The 22,439-nt window shown below is 43.2% G+C and overlaps 1 protein-coding gene across 1 annotated transcript in view; it reads left to right on the plus strand.

The window, feature by feature from the left end:
* LOC109874715 (laminin subunit alpha-3-like) overlaps positions 1–22,439 on the plus strand; it is a 110,258-nt gene that overhangs the window by 12,453 nt on the left and 75,366 nt on the right. Inside the window, 7 exon segments of the mRNA XM_031809694.1 lie at positions 10,026–10,143; positions 11,503–11,621; positions 11,740–11,910; positions 12,641–12,738; positions 17,269–17,384; positions 18,833–18,951; positions 20,379–20,469. Of these exon segments, the coding sequence (XP_031665554.1) occupies positions 10,026–10,143; positions 11,503–11,621; positions 11,740–11,910; positions 12,641–12,738; positions 17,269–17,384; positions 18,833–18,951; positions 20,379–20,469 (832 nt within the window).

The raw sequence follows: 22,439 nt of genomic DNA on the forward strand, positions 1-22,439 counted from the left end.
AAACAAACACGTGACAGGCTCAACTGTTCTGGGGAACTACGATAAGCTTCATATTGTAAAATAATGTGACAGGTGAAATGAAGAACGCAATCTGCTTTATCTCCTAATGTATTGCCCAAGTTGACTGCTGGAATTAACTTAAAAAGCTACAAATATTCACATTGATTGAAAAACTTCAAATAAATAGTTTTGATGGTATTGATGTGGTTGAAAAACCATCCTGTGTCTTTTTCCAAATACCCTAGTATTTGGAAACGGTGTTTACGGTATACCGCCCAAGCCTAGGCATGATGGTGCAAACACTCAGTAAACATGCAGTGAGAGGAAGGCGACAACACTGGGGCATGATGGTGAGAACAGTGTAATGGTGGGAGGTTGCTGAGGCCTCTGCCTGCTCTATTCTCTGGGGTGATAACTGGAGTTTAGATGAGAGATCTGGACACTTAACGCCCTGTGTATATGGCTTGTTTATGGGAGTCACCAGCAGGAATTTGGACTGGGGCTAAAAGCTGAAGGAGTGAGATGTGACAACTCAACCTTTTTTACCCTCCACACCCACCGTCCTCCATAGATATGACTAACACTCCTGTTCCTGTGGCCCAGGCCTTTAGATTTAGGGTGGAGATCACTTCAAGTGTTATGATGAATAAGACCAATATCCCAGTTCATGTTGAGTTTTATTGTTCACAGGGCTTGTCTATTCAATTCTGCTTCATGTCTTTGCAGTACATACCAGGAGTCTGGACCGGTACTGTTATCATGTCACCAAGATATTTCAGGCTGTTCCAAACAGAAAGTGCTGGATAGCAGTCAAGTATGAATATTTAGACTGGCAGGACGGGGGGATGGAACAGAGCCCTGAGACAGAAAAGAACAGCACTGCCAGGCCAGGCCATTCTCTCTCTCTTGTTCTCTCGCTCTCTCTCTCTCTCTGTCTGCCAGGAGACAGTTGTATTCTTCTGACAGGTTGTCTCTAAGGCTTTTCTCAGTCATTATTTTTTTCTCTATGGATTATACACTGTCCTTTCGTATTTTATTGTTTTATTAATAGGGAGAGAGAGACAGAGGGAAAATACTTGTTTAAAGAAGGCCAGTGGGGCCAGGATTCGATCACACACAGGTAGCACAGGTAGGGGCACATACTGTGTACTGTATGTGTGTTTGAGGCAGCAGCCTCAGCCGCTAGACCTAACTCATGTTCTGTCTTTCTGAAGGGTTGGTTTCTTGTGAGGTTGAGTCATCATGGTTTAAATTCCAATCAGGGTTTGGCTCAATTGAATTGAGAATGGCTCAAATTCCAATTCTTGAATTTGAATTGAAGTAGTAAACAGGATACAGAATTGCAATTTGAATTTGAATTCAGTGAAATTCTATTTTATATTTGGTGTAGTCTATACAAATATCTTGTAGATTAAACATCAAACATGTTGTTATATACAGTACCAGTCAAAAGTTTGGACACACCTACTCATTCAAGGGTTTTTCTTTATTTTTACTATTTTCTACATTTTGTAATAATAGTGAAGACATCAAAACTATGAAATAACACTTATGGAATCATGTAGTAATCAAAAAAGTGATAAACAAATCAAAATATATTTTATAATTTATTCTTCAAAATAGCCACCCTTTTTCTTGATGACAGCTTTGCACACTCTTGGCATTCTCTCAACCAGCTTCATGAGGTAGTCACCTGGAATGCAATTTTCAATTAACAGGTGTGTCTTGTTAAAAGTTAATTTGTGGAATTCAAATCAAATTCTATTTGTCACATACATATGGTTAGCAGATGTTAATGCGAGTGTAACGAAATGCTTGTGCTTCTAGTTCTGACCATGCAGTAATATCTAACAAGTAACTTAACAATTTCACAACAACTACCTTATACACACAAGTGTAAAGGAATGAATAAGAATATGTACATAAAATATATATGGATGAGCAATGGCCGAACGGCATAGGCAAGATGCAGTAGATGGTATAGAGTACAGTATACACATACTGTATGAGAAGAGTAATGTAGGGGATGTAAACATTATATAAAAGTGGCATTGTTTAAAGTGGCTAGTGATACATTTATTACATCCAATTTTTAATTATTAAAGTGGGTAGAGATTTGAGTCAGTATGTTGGCAGCAGCCACTCAATGTTAGTGATGGCTGTTTAACCGTCTGATTGCCTTGATATGGAAGCTGTTTTTCAGTCTCTTGGTCCCAGCTTTGATGCACCTGTACTGACCTCGCCTTCTGGATGATAGCGGGGTGAACAGGCAGTGGCACGGGTGGTTGTTGTCCTTGATGATCTTTTTGGCCTTCCTGTGACATCGGGTGGTGTAGGTGTCCTGGAGGGCAGGTAGTTTGCCCCGGGTGATGCGTTGTGCAGACCTCACTACCCTCTGGAGAGCGGGGTCGAGACCCAGGGTCTTGAGCTTAATGACGAGTTTGGAGGGTACTATGGTGTTAAATGCTGAGCTGTTGTTGATGAACAGCATTCTTACATAGGTATTGCTCTTGTCCAGATGGGTTAGGGCAGTGTTCAGTGTGATTGCGATTGCATTGTCTGTGGACCTATTGGGGTAGTAAGCAAATTGAAGTGGGTCTAGGGTGTCAGGTAGGGTGGAAGTGCTATGGTCCTTGACTAGTCTCTTAAAGCACTTTATGATGACGGAAGTGAGTGCTACAGGGCGATAGTCGTTTAGCTCAGTTACCTTAGCTTTCTTGGGAACCGGAACAATGGTGGCCCTCTTGAAGCATGTAAGGAACAGCAGACTGGGATAGGGATTGATTGAATATGTCCGTAAACACACCAGCCAGCTGGTCTGCGCATGCTTTGAGGACACAGCTAGGGATGCCGTCTGGGCCGGCAGCCCTGCGAGGGTTAACACGTTTAAATGTTTTACTCACGTTGGCTGCAGTGAAGGAGAAGCCGCAGGTTTTGGTGCCGGGCCGTGTCGGTAGCACTGTATTATTCTCAAAGTGAGAAAAGAAGTTGTTTAGTTTGTCTGGGAGCAAAACACCGTGGTCCGCGACTGGCCTGGTTTTCTTTTTGTAGTCCGTGATTGACTGTAGACCCTGCCACATACCTCTTGTGTCTGAGTCGTTGAATTGCGACTCTACTTTGTCTCTATACTGATACTTAGCTTGTTTGATTGCCTTGGGGAGGGAATAGCTACATTGTTTGTATTCGGTCATGTTTCCGGTCGCCTTGCCCTGATTAAAAGCAGTGGTTCACGCTTTCAGTTTTGCTGCCATCAATCCACGATTTTTGGTTGGGGAAGGTTTTGATAGTTGCTGTGGGTACAACATCACCAATGCACTTGCTAATAAACTCGTTCACCGAATCAGCGTATTCATCAATGTTATTGTCCGATGCTTTGCGGAACATATCCCAGTCCAGGTGATCGAAGCAATCTTGAAACGTGGAATCCGATTGGTTGGACCAGCGTTGAACAGACCTGAGCATGGGCATTTCCTGTTTTAGTTTCTGTCTATAGGCTGGGAGCAACAAAATGGAGTCGTGGTCAGATTTTCCAAAAGGAGGGTGGGGGAGGGATTTGTATGCGTCGCAGAAGTTAGAGTAACAATGATCCAGGGTTTTACCTGCCAGTGTCGTGCATTCGATATGCTGATCAAATTTAGGGAGCCTTGTTTTCAGATTAGCCTTGTTAAAATCCCCAGCTACAATAAATGCAGCCTCGAGATATGTGGTTTCCAGTCCAAGAATTTCTTTCAGGGCCGTCGAAATGTCTGCTTGCGGGGGGATATACACGACTGTGATTGTAATTGAAAAGAATTCTCTTGATAGATAATACGGACGGCTTTTGATTGTAAGGAATTCTAGGTCAGGTGAACAAAAGGACTTGAGTTCCTGTATGTTGTTATGATCACACCACGTCTCATTAATCATAAGGCATACACCCCCGCCCTTCTTCCTACCATAGAGGTTTTGTATCTGTCGGCGCGATGCGTGAAGAAACCAGGTGGCTGTACCGACTCTGATAAAGTATCCCGAGTGAGCCATGTTTCCTTGAAACAAAGAGCGTTAGAATCTCTGTCTCTCTGGAAGGCAACCCTTGCTCGGATTTCTTCTACCTTGTTCTCAAGAGACTGGACATTGGCGAGTAGTATACTCGGGAGCGGTGCGCGATGTGCCCGTCTATGGAGCCTGACCAGAAGACTGCTCAGTCTGCCCCTTCTGCGGCGCCGTTGTTTTGGGTCACCGGCTGGGATCCTCTCCAGCAATAGAACTTAAGATTTCCTGGGGTAACAATATAATAAGTAATACATAAGAAAACAAAATACTTATCACGATCGTCGTATGAGTGAGACCAAGGCGCAGCGTGAGTAGAGTTCCACATATTTTCTATGTTCCTAAACTCACCAAAACAAAACAACAAACAACCAAATGAAACGTGACGCTACTAGTGTGCACACAGGCACCTAACTGTAGACAAGATCCCACACCAGAAAGTGGGGGAAAAGGGCTGCCTAAATATGATCCCCAATCAGAGACAATGATAAACAGCTGTCTCAGATTGGTAACCATATCAGGCCAACATAGACATACAAAAAAAACATAGACATGCAAAAACCTAGAGTACCCACCCTAGTCATACCCTGACCTAACCAAAATATATAGAAAACAGAGATATCTAAGGTCAGGGCGTGACAATACTGCATAGTTTCCTAGGAACGCAAAGCAAGGCGACCATCTCTGTCGGCGCCGGAAGTATGCGTTTGAGCCAATCAGTTGTGGTTTGACAAGGTACGGGTGGTATATAGAGATATCCCTATTTGGTAAAAGACCAAGTCCATATTATGGCAAGAACAGCTCAAATAAGCAAAACGAAATGACAGTTCTTCATTACTTTAAGACAATAAAGTCAGTCAGTCATAAAAACCATCAAGCACTATGATGAATCTGCCTCTCATGAGGACCCCCGCAGGAAAGGAAGACACAAAGTTACTGTTGCTGCAGAGTTCATTAGAGTTACCAGCCTCAGAATTTGCAGCCCAGAAAAATGCTTCACAGATTTCAAGTAACAGACACATATCAACATCAACTGTTCAGAGAAGATTGCATGAATCAGGCCTTCATTTTTGAATTGCTGCAAAAAACACTATTAAAAGACACCAATAATAAGAAGAGACTTTCTTGGCCCAATAAACACGAGCAACGGACATTAGACCGGTGGAAATCTGTGCTTTGGTCTGATGAGTCCAAATCAGAGATTTTTGGTTCCAACCACTGTGTCCACCATGATCTCCGCATGTGTGGTTCCCACTCTGAAGCATGGAGGAGGAGGTGTGATGGTGTGGGGGTGCTTTGCTGGTCACACTCTCAGTGATTTATTTAGAATTCAAGGCACACTTAACCAGCATGGCTACCACAGCATTCTGTAGCGGTACGCCATCCCATCTGGTTTGCGCTTCGTGGGACTATCATTTGTTTTTCAAAAAGACAATGACTTCAACCACACCTCCAGGCTGTGTAAGGGCTATTTGACCAAGAAGGAGAGTGATGGTGCTGCATCAGATGACCTGGCCTCCACAATCACCCGACCTCAACCCAATTGAGATGGTTTGAGATGAGTTGGACTGCAGAGTGAAGGACAAGCAGTCAACAAGTGCTCAGCATATGTGGGAACTCCTTCAAGACTGTTGGAAAAGCATTCCTCATAAACATGGTCGAGAGAATGCAAAGAGTGTGCCATCAAGGGAAAGGGTGGTTACTTTGAAGAATCTAAAATCTAAATATATTTTTGGTGACTACATGATTCCATCTCAAATATATTTTGATTGTTTAACACTTTTTTTGGTTACTACATGATTCCAAATGTGTTATTTCATAATGTTGATGTCTTCACTATTATTTCTACAATGTAGAAAATAGTAAAAATACAATTTTGACTGGTACTGTACATGCATATAAACTATTGTTGGAACAGTTGATTTTCAGGGCAAACTCTTAAATGATCAAGTAAAGCAAAACCTGTATGCAATTTTTCAAAGTTATTATATTTCATGAATCACTTTTTTCAGAATGCATAACATCCTCAAGTTGACCCCGAGGCCTTCAAAAAGCAGCAAAGCAAATGACATGGTTGGTGGAAATATAATTTGCTATTCTAAGCACTAAGGTTAAAAGAGTATATGAACATTGTTTTCAGAGAAAAGTGATATATTCTTTGGTATCTGGAAGTGTGTCCTGTCAGATTTAATGAAACTCTCATGTTCTATGACTGAGTGGAATTTATTTGAATTGCACTGAGTTAAATTCTACATCCCGTCACTCAAACTCATATTCAAATTCTATATCTTGTGGGGCGTGGCCAGTTTGAATTGAATTTCAACTCATGAATCACAGATTATCCATTATATTGATTGACCAGATGTTTGAGTGGCCACTCTAACAATGGAAATACATGTCCTCATTGGGAGGAGGTGAGATCAGGTGGGACAATTCTAGCCATTGAGAGGGCAGATAGGCCTGTGAACAACAGGCACAACCCCAAACGCATCTCCAATATAAAGTGTTTTTATCAACGTTGGCGGGATGTCACGTATCCTACTTATATCAGTACACTCGTCACAACCTAGGCCTTACGAAACTTCTATTCTATCAAATTAGCCTCATGTTACAAATAAACCATAGTGTTTTTTGTTGACTAAATTCAACACTCTCTCATTGACCTCAAAACAAAACCTGATTGTTTGGTGGGTGAAAAACAAAAAAACACCACATGCTGGAGTAGACAGATTTTGGACTGAGTTTCCCCTCTCGCTTCGCCTCTTCTTCTCTGGTTGAATGCAAGGGGCCAGGATTCCGCTCTAGAAGCACGGTTTCAACTGCCCCTACAGTCTTGCTTCGGTATTGCAGTTTAAGTGAAGACTGGCTCAGAAATACTATTTCCATAGATGATCACATAGAGAAGTCAGATTAGAAAATTCCTAATAAAACACTTTAGTTGTAATCTTTGTGCACCAAAAATACATAATAATTCAAATAACTGTTGCTGAGGCAGTTTGTTTTTCTTCATCACTCATTAACATTTGATATTCACCCAATGTCTGCCATGTTTTTGGATGACGTGATGACACGAATGCGATGTTGGTCTGTCAAAACCGGATGCAACCCGTTTATAGACAGTCCATGAATTGGCATATGCGAACGTGAGTAGATGATGGAAAAAAACAACGGTCAGACTTGAGTTCTTTATACCTCATTGGTTGACTGTTTGATTGTTTGGTTGATAGGCTGTTGGTCGACCGAGATTTCTTTAGTACAAGACACCTGTCTGATTCATGCCAGTCTTAGTGGACTAATCCATTGTGGAGGTCATGGGGATGGCACAGTCCATAACTAAGACATGTGCTACTGAAGTTGTATAGGGTTATATTACGTAAGAACAATGGTGCAACACTAATAAAAAATAATATTATTTTATAACATGCGTTTCTCCCACGTTGGATAGCGGTCGCTGTCCACGGTTCTGAAACACATCAGTGTGCTGTTGAATTGATGCCTTTTCCTAGACCATGTTGCTACAGAAATAAGACCGATCCTGCTTCTGTTTGAGCGTTTGTTTAATAGCCTACTGATTCCGTAGGCTATCAGTAGGCTATTAACATTAACAAACATTCAAACAGAAGCAGGATCGGTCTTATTTCTGTAGAGATATATGTTTGTTTAATAGCCTACTGATTCCGTCATTCAATTCCAAAATTCTGAATTGAGCCCAACCCTGATGCCAATCCACAGACAGGATTTACTTTTATTCTATGAAGTCATTCATGTTTTATACCTGTACAAAGACAAGAGTTCACTTTTTTATTTTTGATTACCACATTTTGTGATTTTTGTTGGACTTTAGGGATATTTCATAGGTAGTTACTAGAGAATCCGTTTGTGGTGGATCTTTTTAATCTCACAAATGTATCTGTTTGGTCTCTGTTTTATGTGTGAGCTGCGTTCCTCTGGCCTAGAAGATTGTCGCTGTTGTGTGCCACTTGTCAGGGACAGGTTCCTGAAAGCAGTGGCATGCCCTGGCATGGTGACATGGGGGGAGAGGGGGGAGAAATGTGACGGCATGGCAGGAATCTGAAACAGGCCCACATGCCAGTCGGCACGTCTCTGGCCACCCCCCCCCCCCCACCCCCCATCCCAGTCCCACCATCATCGCATCCCAACGCGTGTGAACGAACATCTTCCTGCTCCTTCCTCTTCAACAAACCCAGTCTATTGATAGCAACCTCTCAGCTCTCAGCCAAGACTTTGCCTTGTGTCTGTTTTTAGGTCTGACAATATGCAGCCTACGTTTTGTTTGTGTACTCTTGAATCTCAGATTATTTTTTTTTGTTCCTTGTGCATCCTGTAGAATGGTGGGTGGAAGTGTTCTCTGATTAGCTTTGAGACACTCCCATGAGCAATAGAGGTCAGAACAGGCTGTTTACCAACGGGGTTAAGACAAGAGCTATAAGATTGCTCACAAATCATTGTCTTTAAGACTTCCACTCATTCATTTTGCTTCTAAACTTAGATCTTTGCACACTTATCTAGGCTACTTGTTGAAAGCAGAGGTTTTGACCAGCTGCTTGGAGTGTTCTGTAATGGTTTTTGTGTGTTGACATGGCAAGACAAGACCAGGCTCAACATACTATCTGACCCCCTGAACCATCCTCAGATCAATCAAAGCCAAATTAACTACTGGTCATTTCTCAAGGTGGGGGGATGCAATCCTTCCAAGTCAATTGTGGAGCCTGGTTGACAAGTCTCAGACTCCTCGGCCAAGAGTTTGCTTTGCTATCACTATTAGCACAGCTCTTCCTCGTGCAAGGAGAGACAAGGGGAGACGGAGAACTTGAACTCCAATCACAAAAGCATGCTGGGGTTTTGAAGACTCTAAAGGATCCCCGACTAGTGTGGGCCTGCCTTTATCCTTTTCAACTTTGCCAAAAGCAGCCAGTCTTAAAGCAGGGCCATTCTTTTTGAAGATCATATTCTTTGTTAGATACAGTTTTCATGCAGTATGTCAAGCTCATGTGTTCATGCTCTTTTATGTTTCTCTCTCATGTTTTAGGATCTCTGCTAATAATGAAATCTTTTGGAAATAATTTCAGCTTGCAGCCTTAAAAGCAGAAAAGTGAGGGTGGGGCGGTCAGGTGTGTTTGTTTACACTGCAATTGCCACTTCTGTGTGGTCTGATGTCATAAGTTCTAATTCTGAGCCATGCAAGCTCCATGGCAACCACCACAAAGATGGCTTTGACTGTTGAAATAAAGCAGCTTTTCAATTCTATGTAATGGAACTGAAGCAACCCACTATTGAGCCCTGATGATGATGATGGCGAGAGAGGAACATTGAGTGTGGGAACATTGAGTGTGGAAACAGCCATGAGGGTCGTAGAGAAAGGGTAGTGTACACTGGGGAACAATCATCATCATCCGGTGCTCTTGTAAAGCCTGTGTTCTTTGAAAGGAGAAATCTCTCTCCAGAGGGCATGGAGGATGGGTGTTTCAGAAGCACCTGCAGCAGTTCCATCCACTCTCAACACAGGTCTCATTGAGCCTCTATAATTTCCAATGGTTGTCTTTTACTGTACCATACTATATGAGCACTTGAGGGCCACATGGTTGTGATATGAGAAATACAAGTTTCAAGTCAACTGTTATTAAAAAGGAAGGAAAGCAGACACAGAATTTGATTAGAACGCTTGACCCAATGCCCAACGGCTAAGCCAGCAGATTTCAGGGCATTAGACTGTGGTGGTTTTCGCTAGCCGGAGGAGGTACAGGTCGGGTAGATTATTGTTATTGAAGTGATTGTGCTCTAGCCTTCACGTGAAAGGAAATGGAGTATTGTCTGAGGCTGAGCCGTCTGCCAAGACTGAGCTGGTGTTAGTGGACCAAGGCACAGGAAACCACAGCATTTTGAACCAACAACTTCTACTGCCAGAATCCATTAACAACTTGTTTGTAGCCCTTTGTATTACACTGCTGTGCTCTTTGTGTTAATCTTGTTTTCAGCTCTTCCATGTGGCCTACGTCCTGATCAAGTTTGCCAACGCCCCGCGGCCTGACCTGTGGGTCCTGGAGCGCTCCCTGGACCATGGGAAAACATACGCTCCATGGCAGTACTTTGCTCGTAAGTGTTGCTGTTTATTTTCAAATTCACACCATGTGCACAGTATACACATTTATGTATTATGCTTGTGCCTTTTAAGGCTCTTGGTTGGGCGGGACTGACATTTACGTTTGAGTCATTTAGCAGACGCTCTTATCCAGAGAGACTTACAGGATCAATTAGGGTTAAGTACTTTGCTCAAGGGCACATCGGCAGATTTATCACCTAGTTGGCTCTGGGATTCGAACCAGCAACCTTTTGATTACTGGCCCAGGCTAGGCTACCTGCCGCCCTAACTTGAAAACGTTTAAAACAGTTGAAAACAGCATTATTGGAACATGAAGATGACCTATCGTCCAGTACATGTTTTTTCATATACCTTGAAATTCAGATGTGTTGCTGCTGAATGCAGACTAGAGGGAACTGGCAAACATTACCACACAGATGAAAATGTCATATTGTGACGAAATGTCTTCGTAAAAGATTTGTGAAGCCCATAACGTGCTGTTCTACAGAGCTGTAATACTAATACTTAACCATGAGTGCAAAAAGCTTGGTTTATGAGTGACTTATGATGCATCTATGATCCAGTCAGTAGGCCTAGTCTCTCCTATATACCGCCCCCTGGCCTACACAGACTCACCAGCCTGCTCTCAAAGTGAAGACATGTCCCGTCCCTGTGAGGCATGTGTGTGAGCACACACACCTTCCCAGCAGAAACAGCTGTGCCTCATCTCTCCTTTTGAATTTAATTTGAGGATTTTCTCTCTCTCGACGATTTATATACTCCTGGCTCTATGTATGAAATAGTCTTGATTCTTGTTATTCAGTAGATGTATCTTCATAAAAATGGCAACGATTTTTCACTGTTCAACATTCCAATTTCGATTCAGGGTTACAGTCAAGGCCCTGCAATAGACTAGCGTCCTCTCCAGGGGGTGTACTTGTACATCAAGCTGCCTCATACTACAGAAACAGCATATAGACTTCTGCCCTATGGGCCGTTCTGGTTCAGACAAGGCTACATGCTTTTTTTCTTCTTATAGTGATGGATAAGATCAGAGGAAAAAGATGCAGATGAAGAATTTGATGAAGAAAGTATTTTAGACAAATAACCACCAAGGCCTGTCAATGTGGGCCCCTGATAGAGAGATGATGGTATTTGACCACAGGAGGCTGCTGAGAGGAGGACAGCTCATAATAATGACTGGAATGGAGTCAATGGAATGGTATAAAAACACATGGAAACATTGTGTTTGAGCTCGATACCATTCCATTTATTCCGTTCCATCCATTACTATGAGCCCGTCCTCCTTCCAATTAAGGGGCCACCAACCTCCTGTGTATTTGACAGACCACTCTTTGTGTTCTTGATATCAGATTCTGAAAGGGAGTGCATTGAGAGGTTTGGCAAACAACCGAATGGACGCATAGTTGGAGATGACGACCAGATCTGCACCACAGAGTACTCTAAAACTGTCCCATTGGAGAACGGAGAGGTGAGAAACTGAATTGGGAATGGGAATTGATGAATCCTGTGAAATGTACCTAAAGACTACTACTTCTGTAGATTGATGGGGATATTGTTGTCTGAGTGATGTTGTGTTGTTGTCCCAGATTGTGGTGTCCCTGGTCAACGGTCGCCCGGGCTCTAAGAACTTCAGCTATTCTCCAGTGCTGAGAGATTTCACCAAAGCCACCAACATCCGCCTGCACTTCCTCAGGACCAGCACTCTGTTGGGGCACCTCATTTCCAAGGCCCAGAGGGACCCCACTGTCACACGCAGGGTGAGACTGAGTGGCACAACAGCAGCACAGGCACCCAATTCAGTTCATTACAGTTCAGATCAATTCAGTTCAATACAGCTCAACTCAACAAGAAATGCACCGCCAGCAGAGTACAAAACACAATGACGTTGTCTCACACCAACCTGTTATATGCAGCCTACCTGCTGCCTCATCAAATCAAATGTAGCGAAATGCTTGTGTTCCTAGTTCCAACAGTGCAGTAATATCTAACCATTCACAACAATATACACAAATGCTATTAAAAAATAATGCAATTAAGAAATATATCAATATTAGGATGAGCAATGTCCGGAGTGTGTGTGTACGTGTACCAGTCAAACGTTTGGACACACCTACTCATTCCAGGGTTATTCTTTATTTTTTATAATTTTCTTCATTGTAGAATAATAGTGAAGACATGAAATAGTTTGGATGATTTATTTAACTCCTTTGGTTACTTCTTTGGTTACCCTGGAATGAGTAGGTGTGTCCAAACGTTTGACTGGTACTGTACCTGTATAAATGCATCTTAAATGATGCTAGTGAGGGTCTGTGGCCTAGACCATGACTAAAAACCAGTTAACCCAATGTGACTCAGATCAGCTGCGGTGCCCGACAATGGCTAGGTTTGTTTAAGTGAGGTTGATATGTAGTGTTTCAAATAGAGCTGATTGTTTTGGTTCTGCTACAATATTCTGACGGTGTTCCTCCCTCTCTGTGTGGTTGACAGTATTACTACAGCATCAAAGACATCAGTGTCGGGGGACGCTGCGTTTGTCACGGCCATGCACAGGTGTGTGGGGGACGTAACCAAGGCAACCCGAATCGGTGAGTTGAGCCCTTTTCTTACCTTCACCTGTAACATCAAGCCTCTGCACTTGTTTTTGACAAGCTAAAACATTGTTTATTTTTAACTTAGGTTCTTATTGTTGATGCTTACAATTGAATGATCTGTCTATCATTCATTCACTGTAATACGCGTATTATGTATGTAAACATTTCCCCCAAAGAAAGAGGAGAGGATCCATTGAGCAATCCAGAATGATAAACTCTTCTTTTCTAGATTGTTTATTCATGGTTTACAGGTTTGAATGGATGTGTTGTGTTCAGTCAGGTGGTTTTCTGGAATGTATGGGATGAGATTAAACCTGTTGTTGGTGTAGTTTAGAGCATCTGTGTCTGAGATTGAAGAGATAGTTGGTGGTTTGATAGAAAGGAAATGACCTCATCTGTTTGTTTCCTGGCATTGCCATTGTAAAAAGGCAACAGGTTATTTTAGTTATACTGATTAGTAGTAATTGTAAGTGTGATGTAAACCGTTGGCAAGAGGCCAAGATGATGTTGTTATAGAGGTGATGTATTTTATCGGCAATGAAAAACAATAAGGGTTAATGACATCATACTGTAGTTTGACAGTGACGACTGATCTATCCATTGTATTTGCTTCACTCACTTTGGAAGTTATTTGACTGTTTTACACCTTACACTGCATGAAGATGCTTTTGAGTAGAGATGCTCTATATTGATTATATACAGGTAGGCTACATGACATCCTCTCTTCAAAATGAAATTACATTTTATTTTCACATGATCTGAATACAACAGGTGTAGACCTTACAGTGAAATGCTTAATTACAAGCCCTTAACCAACAATGCAGTTTTAAGAAAAATAGAAATATAACAAATAATTAAGGAGCAACAATGGAATAACAGTAGCGAGGCTAATATACACGGGGTTCATGTACAGAGTCAATGTGCTGGGGCACCGGTTAGTTGAGGTAATTGAGGTAATGTGTACATGTAGGTAGAGGTAAAGTGACTATGCAAGGATAATAAACAGAGAGTAGCAGCAGCAGCGTAAAAATGGGGGGTAGGGTGGGGACAATGCAAATAGTCCGGGTAGCCATTTCACTAACTGTTCAAGAGTGGGGGTAGAAGCTGTTAAGAAGCCTTTTTGACCTAGACTTGGCATTCCGGTCCCGCTTGTCGTGTGGTAGCAGAGAGGACAGTCAATGACTAGGGTGGCTGGAGTCCTTGGCAATGTTTTCGGCCTTCCTCTGACACCGCCTGGTCTAGAGGTATTGGATGGCAGGAAGCTTGGCCGCATTGATGTACTGGGCCATACGCACTACTCTCTGTCGCGCCTTGCGGTCGGAGGTCGAGCAGTTACCATACCAGGCAGTGATGCAACCACTTAGGATGCTCTTGATGGTGCAGCTGTAGACCTTTTTGAGGATTTGAGGACCCATGACAAATCTTTTCAGTGTCCTGAGGTGGAATAGGTGTTGTCATGCCCTCTTCACCAATGTCTTGGTGTGTTTGGACCATGTTAGTTTGTTGATGATGTGGACACCAAGGAACTTGAAGCTCTCAACCTGCTCCTCTACAGCCCCGTTGATGAGAATGGGGACGAGCTCGGTCCTCCTTTTTCTGTAGTCCACAATCATCTCCTTTGTCTTGATCACATTGAGGGAGAGGTTGTTATCCTGGCACCACACTGCCAGGTCTCTGACCTCCTCCCTGTAAGCTGCCTGTGATCAGGCCAACCACTGTTGTGTCGTTGGCAAACTTAATGATGGTGTTAGAGTCGTTCTCAGTACAGGAGGGGACTGAGTACTCACCCCTGAGGGGGCCCTGTGTTGAGGATCAGCATGGCAGATGTGTTGTTACCTACCCTTACCACCTGGGGGCGGCCGTTAGGAAGTCCAGGATCCAGTTGCAGATGGAGGTGTTTAGTCCCAGGGTCCTTAGGTTAGTGATGAGCTTTGAGGGCACTATGGTGTTGAGCACTTAGCTGTAGTCAATGAATAGCATTCTCACATAGGTGTTCCTTTTGTCAAGGTGGGAAAGGACAGTGTGGAGTGCAATAGAAATTGCATCATCTGTGGATCTGTTGGGGTGGTATGCAAATTGGAGTGGGTCTAGGGTTTCTGGGATAATGGTGTTGATGTGAGCCATGACCAGCCTTTCAAAGCAGCACATAGCTGCAGACGTGAGTGCTACGGATCAGAAGTCATTCAGGCAGGTTACCTTTGTGTTCTTGGGCACAGGGACTATGGTGGTCTGTTTGAAACATGTTGGTATTACAGACTCGGTCAGGGACAGGTTGAAAATGACACTTGTGCCTCCCGGGTGGCGCAGTGGTTAAGGGCGCTGTACTGCAGCGCCAGCTGTGCCACCAGAGACTCTGGGTTCGCGCCCAGGCTCTGTCGTAACCGGCCGCGACCGGGAGGTCCGTGGGGCGACGCACAATTGGCCTAGCGTCGTCCGGGTTAGGAAGGGTTTTGGCCGGTAGGGAAATCCTTGTCTCATCGCGCACCAGTGACTCCTGTGGCGGGCCGGGCGCAGTGCGCACTAACCAAGGTTGCCAGGTGCACGGTGTTTCCTCTGACACATTGGTGCGGCTGGCTTCCGGGCTTCCGGCGCTGTGTTAAGAAGCAGTGTGGCTTGGTTGGGTTGTGTATCGGAGGACGCATGACTTTCAACCTTCATCTCTCCCGAGCCCGTACGGGAGTTGTAGCGATGAGACAAGATAGTAGCTACTAAACAATTGGATACCACGAAATTGGGGAGAAAAATGGGTAAAATTAAAAATAAAAAAAACACACAAAAAAATACAAAATAAAATGACACTTGTCAGTGCATGCTCAGAGTACACATCATGGTAGTCCGTCTGGCCCTGTGGCCTAGTGAATGTTGTTTAAACCAGTTTAAAGGTCTTACTCACATCGGCTATGGAGAGCGTGATCACACAGTCATCCAGAACATCTGATGTTCTCATGCATGCTTCAGTGTCACTGTTGTAATCCATGGCTTTTGGCTAGGGTATGTACGTACGTATGGTCACTGGGGACAACGTCATCAATGCACTTATTGATGAAGCCAGTAACTGTTGTGGTGTACTCCTCCATGCCATCGGAAGAATCCCAAAACCTTTTCCTGTCTGTCCTAGGTAAACAGTCCTGTAGCTTAGCATCTGCGTCCTCTGACCACTTCCTTGTTGAGTGAGTCACTGGTACTTCCTGCTTTAGTTTTAGCTTGTAAGCAGGAATCAGGAGGATAGCGTTATGGTCAGATTTCCCAAATGGAGGGCGAGGGAGAGCGTTGTACGCATCTCTGTGTGTGGAGTAACGGTGGTCTCAAGTTTTTTTTTTGTCTTCCTCTGGTTGCACATTTTATCATGACACAAGGCGAGACCCAGATACAGATGGTTGGAGTCTTACAATGTTTATGAATACAAAAGGAGTAGGCAAGAGAATGGTCGTGTACAGGCAAAAGTTCAAAACCAGATCAGAGTCCAGGAGGTACAGAGTGGCAGACCGGCTCGTGGTCAAGGCAGGCAGAATGGTCAGGCAGGCGGGTTACAAAGTCCAGAAACAGGCAAGGGTCAAAACCAGGAGGACTAGAAAAAGGAGAAATGCAAAAAGCAAAAGAACGGGGAAAACCGCTGGTTGACTTGGAAACATACAAGACACAACCCAACCAAGCCACACTGCTTCTTAACACAGCGCCGGATGCCCGGAAGCCAGCCGCACCAATGTGTCAGAGGAAACACCGTGCACCTGGCACAGAGAGCCAAGAAACACAGGGATAAATACACTTGGGAAAATCAGCGACACCTGGAGGGGGTGGAGACAATCACAAGGAAAGGTGAAACAGATCAGGGCGTGACACAGTTAACATGTTAGTAGAAATGAGGTAATATAGATTTAAGTTTCCCTGCATTAAAGTCCCCGGCCACTAGGAGCGCCGCTTCTGGATGAGAATTTCTTGTTTGTTTATGGCCCTATACAGCTCGTTGAGTGCCGTCTTAATTCCAGCATCGGTTTGTGGTGGTAAATAGACAACTACGAAAAATATAGATGAAAACTCCCTTGGTAAATAGTGTGGTCTACAGCATATCATGAGATACTCTACCTCAGGTGAGCAAAACCTTGAGACTTCCTTAATATTAGATTTCGTGCACCAGCTGTTATTTACAAATAGACACAGACCGCCACCCCTTACCGGAGGCAGCTGTTCTGTCTTGCCGATGGACCGAAAACCCTGCCAGCTGTATGTTATCCATGTTGTCGTAAACCCACGACTCGTTTTTAATGTCCCTGTAAAGAAAAATCTTCTTCGTCCAGTTCGAGGTGAGTAATTGCTGTGCGGATGTCCAGAAGTTATTTTTGGTCATAAGTGATGGTAGCAGCAACATTATGTACAAAATCAACGCAAAAAATGAACAAAATAGCACAGTTGGTTAGGAGCACGTAAAACAGCAGCCATCCCCTCCGGCGCCGTTCTTGGAGAGTCATACGTGACAGAATGATGCAGGAAACCCAGATGTCTCTTCTTTTCTCCTCCTGTCTTTAGGCTGCAGTGCGAGTGCAAACACAACACCTGTGGTGAGTCATGTGACCGTTGCTGTCCAGGGTTCAACCAGAAGCCATGGCGGGTGGCGACGACAGACAGTCCCAATGAGTGCCAACGTGAGTACCACCCTCCACCATCACTCTCCTCTCTTTGCTACCCTCCACCCTTACCCTCCTCGCTTTATTCCCCTCAACCCTCCTCTCTCTGTCACCCTCCATTGTCACCCTCCTCTCTTAATCAGTCTCCATCCTCACCCTCTTCTCTTTGTTCTCTGACTGTTCTGTCTGTGTCCCAACGTTAGTGCCATGCTCCACCCTCGCTCTGCTGTATCTGTTCTCTATTCACACTACTGAGTCAAACCAAGCCAAACCAAGCTGTACTGAACGGCCCTGCTTGCACATCCACGACAATACATAATTACTGGAACTGTGCTGAAAAGTACAACTTGTAAAGAACTAATAGCCAAGCCAGCATAGTTTGGTTTGTGATGCCACGATATTGTTAACTAGGTATGTGGGTATGACCGTTGTTTACTATCTCTGCTTTGTCACAAAGGAGTTTTATATGCATGTATTTTTTTCTTTCCATGGTAGCAATATTTTATCTTTATGATTCTCCCACCATCTCTTCTACCGTTAGCTTCAGTGCTAAATGCCCTGATATGGTGTTGGAACTAGGAAGAGTCCTCAGCAAACTGTTGAGGGCGTTACTCATGTGGTATGTGGTGATGAACTGCACTGTATGCAGTCTACTGTAGCTAGCCCAGCGCCACTACTGCTGTACTCTATACAGCCGGCCAGTCAGTCCCAATGCCAGCTGGTTCCAAATTGCCTTGGCCTGTTGACAAGATCCTGAGTCGGAGATGCTGAAACTTGACCCTGTAACTCTACAACCGCAGAACAAGAGAGAGCAAAAGAGAGATAGCAAGGGAGAAGTCTGTAATTCAATCAGTACACTCTCGTATTACAAATGCACCCTAACCATTCATAAACATTAACCAGGCAGATTTAGGAGGAGGTTTTACAGGAGAAATTAGAGGAAGTACAGTCCTGTTAAAAGGCCTCACATAACAGAGAACAAAACAGAAACAATGTCTGATAAAACTGCAGTTCCTCACAATAAAATGACAGCTCTTAATAAAGATTGTTTAAAAAAAGAAACCGCTCTATACGACATTAAAACAAATCGTTTTGAGCTTGATAGACTTTATAGTTGCACTTTTTGGAACGGATATTAACGGATAGTAACGGATAGTAACGGATATTAATGGATAGTAACGGATAGTAACGGATACTAACGGATACTAACGGATAGTAACGGATAGTAACGGATATTAACGGATATTAACGGATACTAACGGATACTAACGGATACTAACGGATACTAACGGATACTAACGGATACTAACGGATAGTAACGGATAGTAAAGGATAGTAACGGATAGTAACGGATAGTAGCTAGATATAATATATAAAATACAGTACTGACTCTTACCTGTCTGTGTGTGCGTGTCTGTTTCGTGTGTGTCTCTGATTTGTGTGTTTGTTTCTGTTTTTTCTCATAGCCTGTCAGTGCCATTCACATGCCACTGAGTGTTATTACGACCCAGAGGTGGAGCAGAGGACAGAAAGTTTAGACACCTTCGGCAGTTACAACGGGGGAGGAGTGTGCATCAACTGCCAGGTATGAAGCCCGTTTCAAGTCTGAATAGATGTGTGTGTGTGTGTGTGTGTGTGTGTGTGTGTGTGTGTGTGCGTGTGTGTGTGCGCATGAGAGATAAGCGCCATAGACTATATTTTGATATTCTCATCAATATATGTCCATCTTTTGGATTTTATGCGGGGCATGCAACATTGTAATTTTGGCATTTTGTATGGTATGTATAACATGCATGTGGGTGCTCTTTAAGATGAACCCGGAAGCATGCCTACAATAGAATGAGAACAGGGGTAGTGTTCAGTAGGCACAAAACAGAAGTGAATGGAGTGAAACTTGCATTTGATATGATTTATTAGGATCCCCATTACCCGACGCCAAAGGCGACAGCTAGTCTTACTGTGGTCCGACATTAAATGAAAAAGACATTACAGACAAAATAGTTTACAATTTACATACATTTAAAAACATTAACATGGTGTGTGTGTGTGTGTGTGTGTGTGTGTGTGTGTGTGTGTGTGTGTGTGTCTATCAGTTACACATACATGTCAGTACATACACACACAACAAGTAGGTCACAACAACAACTAACAGCAGGGGTCTAGACAGCCACAAGCCCGGGACAATTCATGGTCCCAGCCACAATGGCTAACCGTGTCCCTGGCTGCGTTCAACCCTTCATGAAAACCTTGCTAGCTTGATAGGCAGCTAGCTAGCAGCTAGGCTAGCTGCTACGCCTAAAACAACAAATCGAGCTCTCTCTCGTTCCGTGTTCAACAGGAGGTGGTCACAGATCTGTTAGCAGCATTTGTCCAATAAAAAACACACATATTTCTTTCTGTGCCATTGGAAAACGTTTTGCTATTTTGTGCGATAATGAACATGACCCAGATCTACGAGCAGGCATGGAGGTCTGTAATGGAAATTTCAAAAAGCACGGATCAGTTTTAAGTCAACGTACACACGGTGGATATTCTCTGTACTAAACTCCTTGTGCAAACGGCATTTAGATAAATCCCTCTCTGTGCAAACGTTGGCATGTCTTCCAAATCAAACAAGATGTCAGCCAGCTCATTTTGACTAAATCTCCCAAGACAAAGTAATGTTTCACAAAAACAATTATGAGATGCACTATTATCATTTGGGACTAAAATGCCCTTGCAGGAAGCATGTTTAAACAAGCCATTGAACACGGCATGCACACTCAGTGTGAAAGAAGATAAGGTCCCAAATGCAAACAGATAGATTAGTAACTGTAAGGTGTGTTTGATACAAACATTTATCTATAGTTTTAGAAAACAGTTTTGCATTTTGTCTTCTTGCTTTAGAGGAACCTTAGTTGCCCTCCAAAACATTGTGTCCCTCTGACCCACTCACTCCATTCATTCTAAAGCAGGACAGGAGTGTGTTGTGTGGCGTTTGTCTGATATCTCTGTCTATTTCCCTCTCACTAGCACAACACGGCGGGGGTGAACTGTGAGCTTTGTGCTGATGGATTCTACAGACCCCATGGAGTGCCTCCACAGTCTCACAGTGGCTGTATTCGTGAGTGAGACCCTACCTTCTCTTCAAACTGTATTTCTCAGTTTTTCCTTTCTCTATGGTCGTAGTGTCTTCCTTTTTTCCTAAGTGCCTAATGATGTGAACGTATCACATTTAGTTGCAGTACAGTACCATTCAAAAGTTTGGACACACCTACTTATTCAAGGGTTTTTCTTTATTTTTACTATTTTCTACATCAGTCAACGTCAGTCAATCCGGAACATCAGTCAATTTCATGAACTTTGAACGTTTCTTCAAGTGCAGTCGCAAAAACCATCAAACGCTATGATGAAACTGGCTCTCATCAGGACCGCCACAGGAAATGAAGACGAGGGCGTTACTCATGTGAGAGTTATCTCTGCTGCAGAGGATAAGTTCATTAGAGTTAACTGCACCTCAGATTGCAGCCCAAATAAATGCTTTACAGCATTCAAGTAACAGACACATGTCAACATCAACTGTTCACAGGAGACTGCGTGAATCAAGCCTTCGTGGTCAAATTGACACCAATAAGAAGAAGAGACTTGCAACACAAGCAATGGACATTAGACTGGTGTAAATATGTCCTTTGGTCTAATGAGTCAAAATTTGAGATTTTTGGTTCCAACCGCCATGTCTTTGTGAGATGCAGACCATCTCAATTGGGTTGAGGTCGGGTGATTATGGAGGCCAGGTCATTTTCCTGATGCTGGGTCATCTGCTGTTTGACCAAGAAGGAGAGTGATGATGCTGCATCAGATGACCTGGCCTCCATAATCACCCGACCTCAACCCAATTGAAATGGTTTGGGATGAGTTGACCGCAGAGTGAAGGAAAAGCAGCCAACAAGTGCTCAGCATATGTGGGAACTCCTTCAAGACTGTTGGAAAAGCATTCCTCATGAAGAATGCCAAGAGTGTGCAAAGCTGTCATCAAGGCAAAGGGTGGCTACTTATACTTATACTACTAATATATATTTTTTGTTACTACATGATTCCATATGTGTTATTTCCTAGTGTTGATGTCTTCACTATTGTTCTACGATGTAGTAAATATAGTAAAAAAACTTTTAAAAAACTTGAATGAGTAGGTGTCCAAACTTTTGACTGGTACTGTATATAAAAATAGTTGGGGTATTAATGTTTAGTAAAGACCTAGTGTAGCTTGCTTTCTGACCTATGACTAATACGTAAGACCAAAATGGAACAGAGACTTCCATAGACTTTGGTGTTGTTTCTGACAGGCACACACATACACACAGTGGCACCAACCACTAGCACTAGCCACTTGTATTGTTGCTAAATTCAGTGCCACACTTGTGTACATTGCTAGCATAGTATGTCGTTGTTGTTCCTCGCCACATAAATAGCTGCAAGTTGTGATTGGGCTTTGAGAGGTGATGGAATTAAAATGGTTGCCCTCAGTGCTTAGAAAAGAGCAAAGTAGTCACAAACTCAATTAAGGTCAATGCCCATTCGCCACTCACTGTGCTGTTGCAAACTGTAACCTGTTCCATTGGCTGATATTGAAACCTGTAACAAATGAATGATTTAACGTGATAGAAAATCCATAGATATTGTTTTACCTGCTCATAGCTTACAAAGACAATAGGGATCATTTATACTGAAGTCCGTTGGACTCCCATTCTATAGTATATGAAGACATGTTATTGTATATGGTGACATGTTAGATACAATTCCTGTTTTCCTCATTCGATACTACCTCGACCAATTAGTCACTCATTCTGCCGAGCATATGTAAACCTGTGCTCAGTAGTTGTAAACCAAGCCTGTGTTAGGGGTGAACGAGCCACGTTCAAGTGATTCATTATACACAGATAAAAGTAAAGGGGCTAACTTGGTATAGAATTTCTTAAAGAACTCAGTTGTAAACCCATCAGGCCCTGGAGCCTTGCTGCTCTGCATTGACTTGATAGACTGAAGGCTGAGAGGGGAATCAAGGTCATCTGCAGTTTCAGCCTCAACTGTGGGAGT

Source organism: Oncorhynchus kisutch, linkage group LG30, assembly GCF_002021735.2.
Source record: "Oncorhynchus kisutch isolate 150728-3 linkage group LG30, Okis_V2, whole genome shotgun sequence".
Taxonomy (NCBI): domain Eukaryota; kingdom Metazoa; phylum Chordata; class Actinopteri; order Salmoniformes; family Salmonidae; genus Oncorhynchus; species Oncorhynchus kisutch.